We start from the raw sequence: 19,586 nt of genomic DNA on the forward strand, positions 1-19,586 counted from the left end.
TTCACTGTAAGTGAAGAATCCAAAGGCATCCAGGTTCAAAATGGAGATGCCCTGATCATACACACAGGAAAAGTCAACGATGATGACAAATCAGGAAGCAATGTAATTCATGGTTCACACCAATCCCTAATGCTCAGAGGGAGTTACTCCACACTTGCTCCAAGTATATCTTCTACGCTTGCTAGTGATGCATTTGGTGGCCACTATTGGTGATGGAATATGACACAGAGGGTTCTGATCTGCTCCTGAGCAACTCTCACCTTGCTAGGGGAAACCTTCTGAAAAAAACAACCCATCTTGCCCAAGACTAGAGAAACTCCTTTACACAATAAATCACTCAAGCTCACTAAGGGTGGTCAACTTTGAGTAACCTATTCAAGTACAGTTTTCTTGAAGGAGGATTTCAAGCTCAGTGTACAACATGTTCCTCTGAAGACTCCAGGTACATACTTCACCAGCTGCAGGAGGTTGGTGGGTGTAGATGGTGCCACTTACTGCCACAGCAGTCACACTTACTGCCACAGCAGTAAGTCTGTATGCTTAAATACATAGCACCAAAGAAAGTCTTCCAGAGGTTACCTGAGGACTCCACTGTCCTTCCCCTCTTCCTCAACAAAGGCAGAATCAGGTTAGATGTTGCTGCATTGGTCCCCAAACAAGCAGTCATATCTCCAGATATGAAACAAAATGATTAAAAGGTGAAGTCATGAGCTTGCATGAGTGCAACAGCTCTCACTGACTGAAGACTTTGGCAGCCAGAGAAGCTACAGTTCCAACCATTTAGGTACCAGTGCTGTAAGATAAAATGCCCTGGAAACCCGCTTCAATCTGAGGTCCCGCAAGCTACTCTCCATTAACTTCCATCCCTACCCTCTGTCCCTTCCAGTGCCCCCTCTTCCCTCCTTTAAGCTCAAGCATTGCTTGGACTGCCCCAGTCCTCATCTGGTAAAAACCGCAACTGGCCAGCGCTACAGAAAAGCAGGGTGAGTTTGTTTAAATGCGTGCTACATTGCCTAACAAAGAAACATCATTTATCATCGCACAAGCTCCTTTCAGTGCAGCTCAGTGCTGGAGGCTAATTTATACAGAATCAATGACAAAACAGTTAGCTGGGAGTTTATTTTACTAAGCATTTGTTCGTGTCAATCCATTTCATAACTGACTCTCCTTGTTAAACATCCCCCCTAGGGAAATAGCTACAGAACATCCACTTCCAGCACCACGTCTGGCTGCAGTAGGCAGAAGATGTGTCTGCAAAGAGACTTCTATCGAAGAGCTGCTCACAGGCATGAAACAAATGGACCAACCTACCAGGGACAACAGTAAGATGACAGCTCTCTGCAGAGAACTGTGTTATCAACACTGAAAGAATAACAGACACCTATTCGTCTGATTAATGTTTCCTTAAAAAAATATAAACAGTGCTTAGACTTGATTTAATCTTTGGAGAATATTACACAGTGTCTGCTTTCAAGGCTGCCAGCATTGAGAGCACAGATCCATTACTTGAAAAAAAGGAAGGAAATAAAAAGAAAAGAATGCTTGCACAAGGGAAGAAATGCAGCAGTTGTTCCACTGGATAGGTACAATGCAGCACTGCTCAGCTTCCTTCTGCACTTTCAGCAATCTCAGCTTCAAGTCCAGAGGGTTTTGCATAGAAAGGCACAATAAATGGGGTAAAGAAATCCAAACTTTGATTTGGGCAAAACTCTGTTGATGGTACCAGTCTTCACCTGCAAGAAGTGTTCAAATCCATCGATTCAGCGTCAACAGTTTATTTTAGGCCAGGCTGGCCTTGGGCCACCATGGATGAGGAAGGCCACTCAATACCTCCAAGAAACCACGCAGAAACACAGCTTGTCTCTTGCCGGACGGTCTTGATTCTGCTTTTCATAAATACACTCTCATTCAGTCTCATGACTACTGAGTAGTAGCAAAGAGGTATGCAGCTCCCCAAGGGAGCTGCTGTCCACAATTTGCAATGCTGTTTTATTCTGCAAACCCTTCTGTGCTCACTTTAGATGCCACTGAATTTTCAATGTTTTAGTTATTGATGAGACCTCAGTTTGGATATTAGGAAAAACTTCTTCTCCGAAAGAGTCGTTGGGCACAGGAATGAGCTGGCAGGGAGGTGGGGGAATCACTGTCCCTGGTGGTGTTCAAGAAACGTGCTGATGTGGTACTTAGGGACGTGGTTTAGTGGGCAATATTGGTGGTAGGTGGACAGCTGGACTGATCTTAAGATGTCTTTTCCAACCTTTATGGTTGAAAATGATGATTCTATCTCAACTTGCGTCAGCTGATAGGAGCATGAAGATGAGCATCAGGCTATTGGCAAGGAAGAACAAGTGATTTTTTTTAACCCATTTTATGGTTTTTTTTTAATAGCATTACAATTATTTTTAACGGTCAGTGCAGATCTCTCCTGTGCTAAGTGCTGTATAAAACCAGAGAAAGAGAAATGGAGAGCAAGAAATCCAGCTGATTTCGATAAGGAAAAGAGTAAGATCATATGTTTTTCTATTTCAGAGACAGAAACCTGGAACGCTTCTCCGGCTTCCTTCCTAAAGCAAACTCTCACTGGTCTGGAGGAAGCTCCCAAAGGCTTGCTGCAGCTTTTCTGTGCAAGCAATCAGGTCTGACAGGAGCAATGCAAAGGCAAAAAGAGAGCTTACGTTTCTAAAACACAGGTGAGGTGCTGCCTCCGCTCCACACTGCTTCTGGTAATCTGCCCAGTCAAAGTCGTGACCAGAGTAACCTGCAGGACAACAAAACAAAGTGCCATCAGCCATCACCTCTCCAGCACTCACAAAACTTCTGCATTTCCCTTTAAAATCTCCAGATCTTCATTATAAAGTAATAAAACACAGATATTTTCCTCATTTTCCCTTTCCACGGAGCATCTCTCAGGCTGTTGTAAACCTTTAATTACCAAGAAATGCCACTGTCCCCATTTTCTAGGCAGATTCATGGACCTCTTCCTCCTTTCTTTAAGTACCTAAAAGTTGGGACTACAGATATCAATGGTCCCTCAGCAGTCAACAGGAAAAGAATCGGCACAGTCAGAAACTGATCCATCCCTTCTCTTGTACCATGAGATAAATTCCTCTCTCTTTTCATTGATACGGCTATACTCTGAATGAATGACTTTCCAATGGCTCAGAGAACATGAGCTGAATCCCACCACAGTGAGCATGTTACATGAGGTCATATAGAAACCTGGAGCAGAGCAGAGCAGGAAAATGAACACAGAATTCCCAGTTCCTAAAGGCTCGACAACAGACGTGGTACTTAGGGACATGGTTTAGTGGGCAATTTTGGTGGTATGTGGACAGCTGGACAAGATGACCCCAGAGGCCTTTTCCAACCTTAATGATTCAATGATTCTATGATTCAACGAGATAATCCTTTCAGCCTCTTGTTCTAAGGAAAAATGGAAGAGGCAGTGATAGACTTGGAGGGGGTAAGGGCTCTCAAACAGTCCTACCACAGAGATCCAAATCACTACTCATCTGTACTTCCTACCTAGCAATAAACTCCTGGGGCAGAGGGGTTTGTTTTGTTGGTTGGTTTTGTTGCTTGATTGATTTTAATCTGGTTTTTAGCTTAGGATTTCACAGTGCTTCAAACCAGTGAGTGCTATTCCCCGTCCAGGGCCCTGGGACGATGCTGTAATAACATTATTGCAGAACTACTCTCACTGGAAAGTTCCAGGAGTCATCTAAAGGACAAATTCTCCCCTTAATCTTCCTGTCTGATACCTCTGACTGGACTCAATCTTACAGAACATCCCTTAATGTCTTTTTCATTGGCAGTCAAAAAGGGACACTCAAGATCAGATGGGAATTAATCATTTGTGACAGTGAAAACTGAACTTTTTTTGTATGCAAGGAAGGACTGGAGTACTGAGAGGAATCACCTATCCATCACCCAGATCCAAAAAAGGGGGTAAACGTTTTGAACATGAAGTCCTGAGCATCCTGCTAAGATGCAAGTATCTGGGATAAAACGAGCTTCTACTCTTAACAACTGCATACCTGACACACAAATTAGCAGGACAGAGAGGGTCCTAAGATGTCTCTGCGGGGCACAAACATGCAGTAACAGAACACAATGCTGTTTGGAAAGCTAGAAATAAACATGCTGAGCTGGCCTCCCTGAAGAGTTGATGGAGAAGGAGGAAGATCTAAAGGTGATTTGCATGTCCTCCTTCAGAAGGAGCAGAATCTCTCTAAAAGTCCCACTTGCTCTCCATTGACTCTAGAGGCAGCTATGGTAATGGACACATCCCAGCTGCCAGAGCACGCTGCTTGCAGGGACCCTAAATCCTGCCCACACCTTGCACATTCTCAGGTCTCTGATGTAAACACCTCGTGGACAGCTCCTCATTCTTAATTGAGAGCTATGCAAAATCTTGGCAGATGGGATGGAATAGGTACATTTCAACGAGGTATGAAAATCTGTCTCACGTGTCACCACAAAACCAGCTGCTGGCCTGGGCCTGCACTGTTCAAGGTGCAAGATCTTTTGTAGACTTCAGTGAGAACAAAGCCTTGGAAGGCAGCAGTGCAGTTTACCAGAACTTCAGCAGCCCAACAAGGGTTGCTCAAAGAAGGCCATACTCAAGGACTGCCTTCAAACAAGCCTGGCCCTGTATGTACCTCGTCATGAAGCCTCATGATGAGAGCTAAATGGATGCCCTCATTAGCACATGACATTCACATACTGTTATCCTCTAAACTTCAACCCTAGTAGTAATGGTCAAAGCCTGCACAAATCACCTACTGCTCCCTAAACACACAGAACCTCATTGTGTCTGCTGCCTCGACTCAGTACTGAAGAGCCCAACAGTTTAATCAGAAGCAAATATAACAACACAAATGCACTGGAGGTTTTAGAAATGGCATTTCCTTAGTAAGCCTTGTATTTAAGAATGCTACTGTGCTGTTTTTCCCCTCTCTCAACAGTTCATGAAAAGGAACAACGGCTACTACTCTAAAGGGAAGAGGTCTATAAACCCAACCCCAATAAATATAAACAGTGCTTGTTCAGTGTTTATACAGCAGCAGTAAATGGGTATTCATTTTTGGCATCATGCAGGAAAATACTGCTCTCTGTTTCTAGTAGCAAATGTTTGCACCTCCTGTTCCTGACTCATCTCCGGCATGTTTGGTTTCAACAAAGGCTTGATGGGCAAAAAGGCAAAAGAACAGATATTAAAGAAATAAAGGACTGTGAACCCAAATATCCCAACTTGCAACACTGTTCTGATGAAATAAAATCAGTTAATTGTAAAATCAGACAACCTCCCTGTCAACCATTGTCCCCAAAACAAGCTAGAATACAGCAAAGACTCTATCCACAAAGACAGAAGGGACTTATGTGTTTTTCCCTTGTCACCTGATTCTCCACGGGAATTTCTTGCCTTTCAAAAGGGAAAGCTATGTTCACAGCGCTAAATATTGGCCTCCTCCTCTCATGGAGGAGAATGGCCAAATCTGCACATTAAAAAAGGAACAATTCTGGACACCTCAGGGCAGTTTTGACTGGAAATGGGGGAATTCCCTTCTCCTTCCCTGACCCACTCATCGACATGTTGCAGCCCCATGTTATCAGTCCTGATTGCTTCTTTATCCCAAGCTGATGTTCCTCTTTTCAGAGAAGACCTCAGCGTGGTTCTGGATGCATTTTTTTCTCCATTTGCTTTTTTTTTTTTTTTTTTTTTTTTTTTTTGGCTTGCTGGTTGGTTTTTCAGGAAGTATTCCAATGTCTAACCACACTTTAATGACTCGAAGTGCATGTTTGCTGCTGGAGGAGTTTTTCGACCCCAAAGATCCTGAGATGCAGTTTGGGCATGCAGTCCTCATATACTCTAGAAGAAACACAATATATTTCATGCATCTATCTGCTACTTGATTTATACCTCTTTTAATAGCTTTTCTCCATGATTCCTGATCTGACAGCAGAAAGCATAGACTTTCTGCACCTTCTGAGGAGCCCAGGCAGACCCCAGGCACTGGACACCACACCAGATATCTACTTGCTGCTTAGACTTTCCTGGCCAAGCCGAAAATATCCGTAATGACAGGTGAAAGGATGCTACAGACGCTTCTAAATATGCAGGCATTTAAAGAGAGTTCGCATGCGCTTGGCCCATAAAACAGGCTTTGTACCAGCATGGAGTGGAAACTATTAAGCCATGACCCTTTAAAGAGAAATGTCTGGTCTGTGGTCTATTTGAGTTAATAAGGTGGCCTGGGGGAAGCTGCATGTGAACTCGTGGTGGAAAAAAACAAAATGCTGACCACTGAGCACTTACATTGGTACAATCTTTACACCTGGATTTAAGCAAGAGGAAGATAAAGCATCCACAGAGTACATTTATTTCAGTAAAAGCAACAGATTAATCATAGAGGTACTATATGCAGCTGCATCCACAGGGCTCGCAGACTTTGGTGGGAATTTCAAACTACACAAGCTGGATACATATATATATATATATATATAAGAGGCCTTTAAATCTGGCAGGGAATAGCCCTTCACTTCCTTGGGACCAGCAGCAGCATATTTTTTTCCAAAATGAAGACAAATATGCATGTACACCACTACACAGGATATTTTTGTGAAGCATTTCTTCTCTCAAGCAATGTCATTTTTTGGCAAAAGTTCGACACCCTGACCAGATTCAAAAAATCTCACATTCCAGAGAGCCGACACATTTTGCAAGTGAAGAAATATTGCTAACGCACTGTAGGTGGTTGTCTGAAATTGCAGTTAATTAACCGCACTGCTTCTGAGATGGGAAATAGCACGGTCGGAGGCTGCTCCTCCTGGCTCTGACCTGAGCACTGCTCTCAGTTTGCCCTCTTCTAAGATATTTTCGAGACAGGTAAGTAAAAATGCCTATGCGCTTCTGGGCAGGCAGCTGTGAGCTAACTGGTGAGGCAGAATCTGAATCCAGGAGACGTTTAGATTTCTGTGTTCTTTGCAGCTCAGTGCTGTACCAATGGGGATGGTACAGCAAAGCTGCCCGGTTTGTCTCAAACATAATATGGCTCTTAATGCTCCTTTAGCAGTCTACACACACAAAGTGTCACCAAGACGTGTTTTACATGAATTTCTTAGGCTTCAGTGCAGTTTGCTTCAGACAGACATTAATCCACCAGCAATACATTTTAAGAGGTGTTCACAGGCTGTTATGAGCCTCAGTGGCTCAACAATGATGCCCTAGCTGGAGATGCTTAGCATGATGCTCTGCAGCAAAGAGCAGAATGGTTTTAAAGGCAGTAAAAACCATTGAGAAGTAATACAAACCCTTGGGTGGTGTGAGATTGACTCCATTTTTAAGGCACCACTGTATTGGCAAGATCCCTAAGGAATCCGCATGGCAAAGCATTGAGATTTTGCTGGGTTCGGGTCTCAAGTCATCAATGGTCACTTGTAAGTAATGATTGTTAAAAACCTAAGGGATGAAAAAGAAGAAAAAAATCTGATGTTAAATTTGCTGTGACACCTGTGAACATATAAAGCTGAAACAAACTGGAATCAAAGTGCCCCTGAAACAACCCACTCTCACCTAACAACTTACACTTGTATTTCTACCAAAGGTATCAAGTCATGCAGATGGGTAAATTGAGGCAAGGGAAAGCAGCATGGCTAAGAGTCACTCAGTGAGCCCACAGCCGAGCAGGGACTGGAGGCAGTGCTGGAGACTCGATGGCTTTCTCTTACTTTTGAGGGTGTGGATAAGATACCCAAGTATCCCCTCCAACCAGCTGTTTTATTTCACAAGGTTTTCCAGATGTGCAGGGAAAATATGTAGGCAGGGAGAGAAGACAGGGATAAAAGAGATTCCCTTTATCTGCATGAAAGTGGTAGATAGATCTTACAGGGATGAACATGTCCAAGTGCATGTATAGTGACCCAGTGATGGTCATGTGACTGAAACAACTGATGAAGAAGGGAACATTCATGGATATGTTCCTAAACATGGTGGAAATCAGTCAGGAGGTTTATAAACATCTTTTCAACCCTCACTCTTTTTTTGGAGCCTACCTTAGTCACTGATGCAGGACAGATATGAAACGGCTCCCTCATATTCACCGCCTCCAGCTTCATCCCCACAGTGAAGAAGTGGTTTCTCAAATCAGCATGGTCCTGGGGAAAGAACAGGGAAGAGGGATAGGTGGTGTGTCAGCACCAGCCACCAAGGGAGGCTCAACACATTGGAAAATCTATCTGAAAGGTGTTCGGGTGGATTATGTCACTCGGGTGGAAGCAGACCTAACTGCTTCGTCCTGATGGATGTTGGGTTCCTGTAGGGCATCAAATAAAAACCTGGGCTGATTTTCATGTACCATTAGATGGAAAGGTCTTCTCTCTAACTAGGAGAACAAAGGTGGAATAAGGCCCAGGGCACTGAACTTGAACCTAAAAGGTGAGCAGTGAGTTAACCTGTTGGTGGAAAAATACACAGCTCTGTTCAAGTACATGCCCATCACAACACCTTCATCCAGGATTGAACCTGTCTACACACAACAGCTTTGGGGCATCAGCAGGATGCAGCCCCTAAGCTCAGAAACAACACAGGTTCAACTCCCTCATTTGCCACAAATGTGTTACATCTATCAAGTGACTCCATCCCTGTCTAATAAGCATACAGGCTAGCAAGCTAATTCCAAAGTAACCATTATATTTTATGTTGATCCAGTGTGGCTTGTCTAAACGATCCGTGCATTAGCCAACACAAGCATAAAAAGAAGAGCTGTTATATTTAGAACACACACACACTGAACTCCAAAGTATATGCAGAAAGCTTACTATCTATTAAGTGGCTAGCAATGTCATCCCGATCTACATTCATTGCTACATGCTGTATTCTTGTTCTAAAATGATTTTCTATTGATCTGAACTTGTATGTCATTGTGCTTTCTTTCCTAAGAACTGTTCTCACTTGTAGACTTAACGACTTCTATTTTGGGATCTTACATTCCTGGTGCCATTAGAGATAAGGATTTTTACAAGCTCCAATCAAGGCTAAAGGAACAGTTGTTTTCATCTTACCTATCTTTGTAACATTACGGTGTCTTTCATGTGAGAACCAAAACGCAGTCAAAAAAATTTCATAATGACTTTAGTTTCACAGCAGGGGAAGTATATTCCAATGGGGAAACTGAGGAAGACTTAGCAATAATGGGCCAATGCACCACAATGAACTAATGGCTGAGGAAGGAGCAGACATTCAGGAGTTCAGGTGTCCTGCAGTGTTGCTTCAGCTGCACTTCCAATCGCTGGCAATTACTTCCACATTACCAAAGCCCCAGCAAGCCAGGAGACTGATTTCTGGCAGTTTCACAATGTTTTATTGAATCAGACGCTGATTCAGGGTAGAGAACCTGGCTCCTTGTATATTGAAGCTGCTTAGTGTAAGTACTGCATTGGAGAGAAAGGTTATCAAAATTGCCATCTTTACTACTAGGAAAAGATGATGGGTTCAAAAATCAGACCTCGCCGGCATTGAACTTCCAACCTCCAAAGGCAGACAGCATCTGGACTGTAGGGATACCTCCTTCCCTACACAAGGATCCACACTGGCATCTCTCAGTCCTTGGGGTGAGGTTGTAAAGAAAAGGCGACTCCGTAAATCGTACATCTGGAAGCAAGCTTAAGCTGCAGCATCCTCCCATCAAAAGATCCAGGATTCAATTCACGCATCCGGCTTCAATACATAATAAGCCCAGATCTACCAGAGTACTTAATCATGTTTATCCTTAAACATGCAAGTAGTTTCATCAACTTTGTAAGTGATTTGTTGATTGAGATCAAAATACTTAAAACGATATTACTTCTCATTTTTATTTGAATCAGATTCTTTGGCTGGGCTCCTTCTTTTTTACTATGGCTTTTTTTTCAAAAGGAAAAAATAATCAAGTAGGAAAAATCGTAACACTAGTAACATTTAACGCTATTTATTTTACTTGAAAAGCCTATCACCTTTTGTCCGTGTGCTATGTACCTCAGGATCAAATCTCCCTTCTCATTCAGCATAGCATGTAAACATCTTTCTCATTAAATTAACAGCAAGAGTAAACTCCCGTGGGGGAACTCATGGGATCTTAGGTATGTCTTCCTTTTGAGGGAGAAAATTCTCTTTGAGTCAGGAACATACTTTTGTTTGGAGAAGGGCTGTGGAAAGAAAAAGCTTGTCTGTGTTAAATGTCATTTTTGAGATGGAAAAGCTTTCATGGAGAAAAAGCCTTGATATTGTACCGCCATGGCAAATGGTCAGGGTCTGGATACTTGATCTCTTTCACATATTTGTAAAAGAGAAGCATTAAGATTTACCTTAAGAGCCTCAGATTTTTGCAGCTGCAAAAAGAAAAAAAGATCCCAGTGCCGTTCTCCTCAGCCAGCAGGGAATTGCTGAGGATTTGGCATATGCTCCTCTTCAAAATTCTAATTAATTTACATAATTCCTAAGAATTGGTTCTACAGAAGTGAAGGCAAAGCTTTTAATTAGTATTAGACTCAAAGTGATACACTGGATAATGAACTGCACTCGGCTCCCGTTATTCACACTGACAGGAAAGATGCCTGTTAAATAAAAGCAGCTGCAAGATGAAGACTGAAGGGGTGAGACTTTCCTCCTGCTCCCTCCAGAATCTGCAGCATGGCAAAAGCAACACCTGAAATGCTGCTGGGTGGAGAAACCAACCCTTCCCCACTGCACATAGCATTCAAAGCCACCTATGAGAATGTCACCAGCCATTTATTTCCAGCCACTATTCCAAGCGAGTTTTAAATTGCTTTCAAATGGAGTTACACAGTTGGAGTATTTGATAGCCTCTTGTGTGGTGGACCTCTGCTCCTGCTGGCTGGCTTCTGGTGAGGCCGCACCTCAGTACTGTGTTCAGTTTGAGGCCCCTCACTACAAGAAAGACACTGAGGCCCTCCACCATGTCCAGAGAAGGGCAATGAAGCTGTGAAGGGTCTGGAGCACAGGCCTTATGAGGAGCGGCTGAGGGAGCTGGGATTGTTCAGTCTGGAGAAGAGGAGGCTTGGGGCAGACCTTAATGCTCTCTACAACAAAATGAAAGGAGGTTGTGGAGAGGAGGGGGTCGGACAGGACAAGAGGAAAAGGCCTCAAGTTGCGCCAGGGGAGGTTCAGGCTGGATATTAGGAAGAATTTCTCCTTGGAAAGAGTGGTGAGGCACTGGAACAGGCTGCCCAGAGAGGTGGTGGAGTCACCGTCCCTAGAGGTGTTCAAGAATTGTGGAGATGTGGCACTGAGGGACATGGTTAGCTGGCATGTGGGGATGGGTTGACAGTTGTACTAGATGATCTTAGTGGTCTTTTCCAACCTGAATGATTCTACGATTCAATGCTTCCCAGGAGCAGCTCCACTGTCACACACATTTACACCAGTAGTGAGCCTGTCTCACAGGGTTCACAAGCTCTGTGTGGGCAACGAAAATAACCTCCCAGCCCTCCCTCACTGCTGGAAAGCAGTCAAGAAAACCAGCCTGATGCTGAGAAATCCCTCCCAGCAAAGTGAAAATCATACCAAAGAACGTACAATGAATTAGCGTGGTACAAGAACCATGCTCACTCATTCAAAGGGTCAAAATCTCTAACATGATGGATTACAGCCCGCAAGGGTGCTTACGAGTAACGAATGGAAAATTGCAGAACCCTCCACTGAATGAATGTCTGCCACTTACAGCCCAAACCCAGCGGCAAAGCCAAGGCTGTCACAACTCTCGCTACAAAACCCAAGAAGCAATTGAACTCAGCCTCACTCTTGTCATCTTAGAGCAGTACGTGCTTGCAAATTTGCCAGTATGCACGGACTGAAAGACAACTCTACTTCAGTACTCATCTGCTTTATTATCTGCACCTTCTTCCAGCATGTCTTTCTGCAACCATTTTGCAAAAAGCCTGGTGGCTTTGAAACAGCTCTGTGCAACCAGCATCGCCTCCCTGCATCCCTCTGCAGGGCTGAATGCTAGAAAAGCTGAAACAAGAGCTCAGCAATGGGGCTGGGAGAAAAACCTGACTCTTAATTCCCAGCCCTCTTCTTTAGATGCTGATATAACTGCCTAGTTCTCTCCTTCATAGCTAATGAGCTACTAGCAGCACAGGCTTCAAAAGTATCAGGGTAATTTGAGAGCCTAAATTTCATTCCAAACAGGGTCCACAAATAGATTTATGGAAGTATTTAGACTTAAGGATGTAGCCAGGCTTTAAGAATGCACAGGTGTGGGTGACATAGTTACATCTTAAAAAAGCCACCAACTTCCACTAAGTGCTGGTCTTGAACTCAGAAAGACATACTGCAAAATCATCATAGTCATCTGCCCTTTTGCTCAAGTCTTTTTACACTCCACTGGGCAATGCAGACAGCACTGGGACCTAACTAAGTTAACCTAAATGGCTTTTGCCCATGACATTTAGGGCAGCCGTGCGATGGACTGGTTGCACTAGCTGTGTCCACAAACCCAAAGAAGGGCATCTCCTACAGGTTCTGAAATGCTCACTCTTAGCCCATTCTCCTCAACACACAAAACTGGAGTCATCTCATTTTAAACTCAAAAGCATGCCTAGTGTATAGATAAAAAGAACCTCTAATTTGAACCCTGATTTTCAAATACACCCGAACTCAGAGTTCTTTTGGTTCAGGACAGTTCATTCACACCACTTATATGGCTTTGACTCTGTACAAAACTCAGAACTAAGTCTGAACACTGAGAAGTTGCAAAGTTGAGAGGCTGATCACTAACAGCAATTAATAAATGACTGACCTGAGCCTCCTTTAATCCTCACCAGATGCAACTGTGTGAAATGCTATTGACTTCAATCACATCTCTCCCAGCTTACCCTACTAAAGGCAGAGAAGAAGTAGGCTCCATCTGGTATGATTGGAAACAAATTATTTAATTCAGTTTTTGTTTTGAAAGAAATTGCTTCCTCCAGTGTTTTCCCTAATTCTCCAAGACAGTGGCTGCTTCTGATAGCCTAATTTTAATCACAAAGCTCTTATATGGTAACCAGTCACAAGCACAGTAATAGCAGTGGTTAAACTGCCTCTACAGGAATCTGGCATTTGCTTTTTAATTGAGCAATAAATAAATAAATAAATAAAGGAAGAAACCCTCCCAACTGCAGTCCTTTGCATTATTTGCAGGTGAATCGGTCTTGTTGTGATTCATCAACTTTCTCTGCTAAACACTGAGCAATTTCCCCTGAAGACACACTCTGCAGGGAGACATAAATCCCCCCCGTAAGACATAACGTGAGCAAATCTGCGAGCAAAACGTGAGTGCAGTCACACAAGGAGATCAAAACCTAGAGAGGTGGGGTGGGATGAAGAGGAAAAGGTGCTGGGAAGGAGGCTTTGAAAGTCCTGAGACCCTGAAGCAATGAGCATCAGCTGCACCTACCAAAGAGCCCCTTAAACACTGCAGATGCTTCTGCCTAGGATCAAATTTAGCCCTACAGATTTTAAGCTGCTCTTGTTGAATAAAAATAGTTACCATAGAAACAGCAACATTGCAGAGTAGCCGGTCTAAACCCGAATACACCTTCTTCATATGGCTCGGCCTGCTGCAGATGGTACCAGGGCAAAGATCCCCTCCTACACAGCGCAGGCTTTGATTTGCCTGACTGGTGGAAGCACGGGTGGCAGAGGCAAAATAGATTTTTTTTTAATATCTCACAGCAGAATTACAGTATCTGGGATTGCCACACCATTTCACAAGTGTTTGCTAGTGAATCCTTGTTGAGTCATACACATTGCTCTCATTTCACAAGTGGGAACACTAATCCAAGTGCTCAAAATGAAGTTATCAGTGCCTCTTCTCACGCCTCTTAATAACTATCTTAGTTGTGATGAGGGACTAAGTCCTCACAGAGACATGCCTGGACAGATTCTGCCCTCAGTAACATCTCACTACTGAAAAATCCATGGAAATTTATTAGAAGAGAGAAGATCTGAACAAATGCTATGCACGCTGCAGGTTTCAGCCTTCCTGAAAACAGACCACAGCTGACTATTGTTTTCTCTTGAAAAAAAGCATCCATTTTTGGACAGATGACTTCTGGGTATCACCCATCCCCTAAACGGGAGTACCTGTGGTCCAAGAATCACAGAATTGTTTGATTTGGAATGGATCTTGAAAAGTCATCTGGTCCAAGTCCCCTGCAATGAACAGGGACACCTATAACTAGAACAGGGTAATCAGAGCCCAGGCCAGCACTGACCCCTTCCAGTAGAAAATGCTGCCATGGACATAGAGATGTGGCATTCAAGACCAGGCTGGATGGAGCCTTGTGTGGCAACACTGACTACTGCATAGGAGGTAGAAGTAGATAAGGTCCCTTCCAATCCAAGCCATTCTATGATTCTGTGATACTTCAGGTACAAACTACCTCATGCAGAGCTTGGATGCCATATATGAATTGGATCAGGCCCTTTTCGTAACCTCTCATCATCCTGAGAGATCTCTAGTATAGAGAAAGAAAACCACACATGCTAAACATGCAGCCAGTGGGATATGGAATATGGCAGGGTGAGGGAGCTAGTTCCTACTCAGCTCATCTTTCTTGCTTGAACTCCCTCTAGCATTTCTCTTCCCAACCTTTCATACAGTGAAGCCAAACAGATCCCTAGGCATCTCAGAAGACTGGCTCTAGCAACTTAGTGCTTAACTTCATTTACCCTCTCTGATCGCTCTTCCTCACCCACTCCTTTACAATGCCCAAAATCAGGAGGGAGTTGTAGAGAAGTGAAGATTTTTCCCGTATAGTCTTTCCACCAGATTCCATCTTTAGTATTGGAAACATCCCTGCTTTCAAGGGCTGTGAGGGCAGTTATGTAAGTAAAGACCTTTGCAGGATACTCTTAATGATGGTTATTAGGTTTTACAAAGATAAATGGCTTTAATGATCTTAGACAGGAGTGGGTCAAAAGGCAGATGAAGAATGGAGGGGACTGGAGGCCATGCATGTTGTCCAGCCAGGTAAAAGGCAGCCAAGGAGAAGAGCTGGCGAGTGCTACGGATAGGGAAGAACAGATGGAGTATAAATAATCTGGCAGCCAGCTAACTGCGTGGCGACTCACGGGTTATTAAAGCACAGCATGCACAACAAGGGCCAGCCAAGCCATCCGTGCATGAAGAGGCCAGGGATTGCTAACATTCGAGTTTGGCTTCCATGCAAAATTAAAAGCACAGATGCTTTAACCTGCTGTATCAGCATGTCCTTATCCACTATAGAGGCTGAAGACAGAAAAGCCCTGTTAGATTTCAAGGCTGCGCATCTATTCAGGTCAGAATTGTCTGGGGTAGATGCTTAAGGGCAGAAAAGTAGCCCTTGAGATTCTCTTTCTTACACTGAAACTCCTCCAGATGACCAAATAATGGAAGAAAACACACTAAAACACCTAAAGAATGCATTAACTTCTGAGAGATGTAATCTTTTTCTTTAAAAAATGCATTATAATCTTGAAGAAATACTTCACTTTTATCTCATACTTTAGAAGTGCATTTCAGCTGATGGAAAAGAACATATCTGGGAGAGGAAGAAGCTCTTTTTAATATTTACCCTTGTATTTTTGACTGTGAAACAAAAATCACCCAGTCCTGAATTTTAGGAGGCAGCTCTAACCTCATTGATGGATGATCCCTCTATCATTCTCCATAGGAGATTCCTTCCACCCCTTTTGTCTTAGCATCAGTCAATGCTATTATTACGAATCATAGGAAACATCGAAATGGTCCAAGTTAGCACAGTCACAAGTTGTACTGGGGGAGATTTAGATCAGATATCACTTAAGAATCTCTTTACAGGGAGTGTGGTTAGGCATTGTCTGCCAGGGGAGGTCATGGTAACCCATCCCTAGAGGTATTTAAAAGATGTGTGATACAGCATTAAGGGCCATAGTCTAGTGATGAGACTTGGTCAGGTTGATGGCTGGACCTGATGATCTTACAGGTCTTTTCTAACCTAAATGATTCTATGATCTCACTGGGCTGGTCCCTGGGTAGAGAAACAGCTGTTCTTTTGCTAGAGAGAATAATTACAAATGTGTTTTCAGGAGGAAATAAATATTTGGGCTAAAAGGTTTTGTGTTTTGAGTTTGGTTTCCTGATGCCAGGCTTCCTCTTAGAAAGCACCAGCATGGCACTGCTGAACCACTGCTGTCACACAGCTTTTAAGCTGGCCTTGTAACAGTCCAACCACCTTTATTCATACCCAAAGATTTGGTCGTTTTCTCAGGTGTGTTCTGAGCATTCACTTATCACAGGCATTCAGCCAAATGTTAGCATCCCTGCAGCATCCCAAAATCAGGGTAGAAACAGTAAAGGACACGTTACCTTGGGTTGTGGCTTTTTGGAAGGATTTAAGCTCCTAAACTATTTAAACACACTTGAAAAAACAGTCTGCATTTACTTTTTTTTTTTTTTTTTTTTGAGAATCAACTTGTTTTCTAAGAAGAACAGAATGACAATATAGCGGATGTGTTGCAAAAAGCTTTTTAAAGAAAAAACTTTCTCCAGGAGGTGCAGTTTGCAAAACACTATGTTTAGTAGCTATATAATAGTGACATTTTCTAGCAGTTGAATATCACGTTCCTTCTCAAAGGATCCTAAAGTGTTTTACAAATGCTTTCAACATATGGCCAAGTGTAAAATAGCACCAGAAAAAAAGGAAAATCTTGCTTGCATCCTTCCCTCTGATTTTTGTAACCAGCTCATAAGGTCTCATTGCTGGTGCAATGATTTAGCGGGCACGGTGGTGATGGGCTGACAGTTGGACAAGATGATCTTAGTCATCTTTCCCAACCTTAATGATTCTATGATTCCTTGGATGCAAAGAGGGTGATGATCATGCCAGGTTGGATGAGGTGCTGGGCAACCTGATATAGTGCCTGATTTAGTGGTCGGAAACCCCGCTTGCACCGACAGGGGGTTGGAACTGGATGATTTTCGAGGTCCCTTCCACCCCAACCCATTCTACCATCAGGGCTGCATTTTCACAAGAGATGCTTGGGTTGTCCTGCTGAAGATTCACTGCACAGAAGTTCAGTTCTGCTATGTTGCTGTGCAGGGATAATACAACCTCAAATATGAGTTCCCAGGCAGAACCCAACCCTATGGCACCAAAACCAAATTGCTTCACCACCAACACTAACGTTAGGCTCACAAACTCATAAGAGAAGCCCCTTTTCCCACTACAAATGGTTACGGTTGAACTAGATGACCCCGGTGGTCTTTTCCAGCCTTAACAATTCTATGATTCTACAAATAGAGACCTGACTTTCCAGCACCACCACCTGGGACCAGTTTGATCCTGCATTCCTGACACTGCCCACCACCATATACATCTCAAACGACAACAGCGATTTAAGTCACAATCCAGCCAAACAAACGTGTGTGTGTTCACTCTGGGGACTGTTCATGTTTGTGTGGCAAACATACACTTTGCTGATGGATTTCTATAGCGAAACGTGGAATTTAATTGCTCAGTTTATCAATTGGGCAGTTTATCACGTCCGCCAAAGTAAACATTTCCAGCTTTCCAGAAGACGAGGATCTTTAACAGTTGCAAGCTGTCAAACTCTGTGTTTTGTATCTCATTTAGCACATGACAATTATAGCAGCACCGAGACCCCTGGCACCATGTAGAGACATTATTTCTGTGCTGGTACGAGGAAGAAAAAAAAAGTCTTTGTATTCAACATTTTTTGCTGGGCTCTTCTGGGATTCTTACTGAAGTTCCCAAGTGTGAAGTTTGGCTTGCCTTGAAAGATCAGACAATCATATTCCTGTACAGAAAGCCTTCTCTTAACTTACGTTTAAATCATTACTGGAGGAAGGCATGCCCACAAGCATGGACCATCTCTTGTATTTTACTCCTTGATCAACAGGTAGAAGATGGGGTTGACTCCTTCTAAATGCGGAGAACAAAATGACGCCCATTCATTCAGCCTCCAGCCTCCCCAGCACTGGAATAAGGGAGCCAAACAACACCAGACACTGAACTCAGCTCTCTTTGTGCTTGGCTTCCACAGCACAAATAAAGAAGCTGCACTGTCCTATTCCTGCCTTTTTGTCATGTATGGCCCCAAGTATTTCTCCTTCTGGGCCATTTAAGCTTCCCAAGGCACTGCATTGTCTAAGAGGAACACCCTTGCAAGCTCCAACCACAAAGCGCAACCACTGGGATTTGCTGAGTTTAAATTTATGACCCTCATGCAATAATTAAAATAAGTGGGGTAAGTCTAGCATGCTGAGAAGAGGCTGCAAAACAGCTGTTACTTATAAACTAAAGAAAAAAAAAGAAAAAAAGGAAAAAAAAGGATGCGTTATGAACACCATCAGAAAGATTCTTCACTCTTTCATATAGACAAGAATAAAATTTACACATTAGGCACTCCCTATTTAATTCTTGCCCCATACAACATGCATTTCAAAGTGGCAGAGAATCAAAACCACTCCAGCAATAACATGAGACATCTCAAAGCCTTGTCTGTGCAAAAACCCAATGCATAATTTTTCCCTACTCCTCTCACCCTAGCAGGGCTTTCACAAGGTGGCACCAGGTTGTTGTGATGTGCCAGAACTGGGCATGGTGGGTGCTTTCTCCCAGTCACGTGGGTGTTTTGGGGTGCCCCGATGTCATGCTGCTTACGGGAAGGAAACCAGAAGGTGTCCACACTGGATGAGCCAGGAGCAGCAGTGACTATCGTGGCTGACCAGGAGGATCTGGTGGTTGTAAGGTGGATTTTGGTATTAGGAAAAAATTCTTCTCAGTTAAGAGTGGTCAGGCATTGGCACAGGCTGCCCAGGGAGGGGATGGAGTCACCATCCCTGGAGGCGTTCAAGAAAAGGGCAGATGTGGCACTGAGGGACATGACTTAGTGGGCATGGGGGGGATGGGTTGGTGGTTGGACTACATGATCTTAGTGGTCTTTTCCGACCTTAATGATTCCATTATTCTATGACCTGGTTCACTCCACTGGAGACAGCAGGGCAGCACTGTGCTACAACACGTCTCCCCACACACCACTCCAGCGCACCACTGCAAGGTTGCAACATTAAGAAGTTTGGGCATGGCTAAAAATATGGATTATATGGAGCAGCCATGATTAACAGCAGTGTGGATTTGGATGGGATATTAAAGATGGTGCCTCAGGGCTGAAGCACATCTCTAACTATTAAAAATCAGATTGAGTGAAGAAAAAGTGACACAGGAGAAAATTATCTCCTGCTTCCACTGCAGGTCCCTGGAGGAAGTTTCTCTGCTTCGTGGCTTAGAATCAGATGAAAATTTGAGCATAGGGCTCACAGAAAGCAGAGTTTACAAGTATTTTTGTAATCGTAGCACTGTGCAGTCACAGGTTGTGAAAACTGAGGTGTGCATAATTAAACACATTAGAAATGGTGTTGGAGAAATGCTGATATTGGAGAAATCAGTGTTGATCACACCCCTCCATTATCTATAAAACGGTGACGGCAAGAAATCAGGTCTGAGAGAAGAGTTCACAGAAAACTGCATTTTATACAAACACCTCATTTGTGATCTTT

At 43.4% G+C, this 19,586-nt stretch overlaps 1 protein-coding gene across 2 annotated transcripts in view; it reads right to left on the reverse strand.

Annotated features, from left to right (window-relative positions):
- Positions 1-19,586, reverse strand: part of SFMBT2 (Scm-like with four mbt domains 2) — a 115,513-nt gene that overhangs the window by 37,880 nt on the left and 58,047 nt on the right. For both annotated transcript variants that reach the window (XM_021384338.1, XM_021384337.1), the window contains 3 exons: positions 8,056-8,157; positions 7,315-7,462; positions 2,676-2,758 (listed from right to left, as the gene is read on the reverse strand). In XM_021384338.1, the coding sequence (XP_021240013.1) occupies positions 2,676-2,758; positions 7,315-7,462; positions 8,056-8,157 (333 nt within the window). The remainder of the gene's footprint in view (positions 1-2,675; positions 2,759-7,314; positions 7,463-8,055; positions 8,158-19,586) is intronic.

This window comes from Numida meleagris, chromosome 1 (genome assembly GCF_002078875.1).
Source record: "Numida meleagris isolate 19003 breed g44 Domestic line chromosome 1, NumMel1.0, whole genome shotgun sequence".
In the NCBI taxonomy this organism is placed as follows: Eukaryota; Metazoa; Chordata; class Aves; order Galliformes; family Numididae; genus Numida; species Numida meleagris.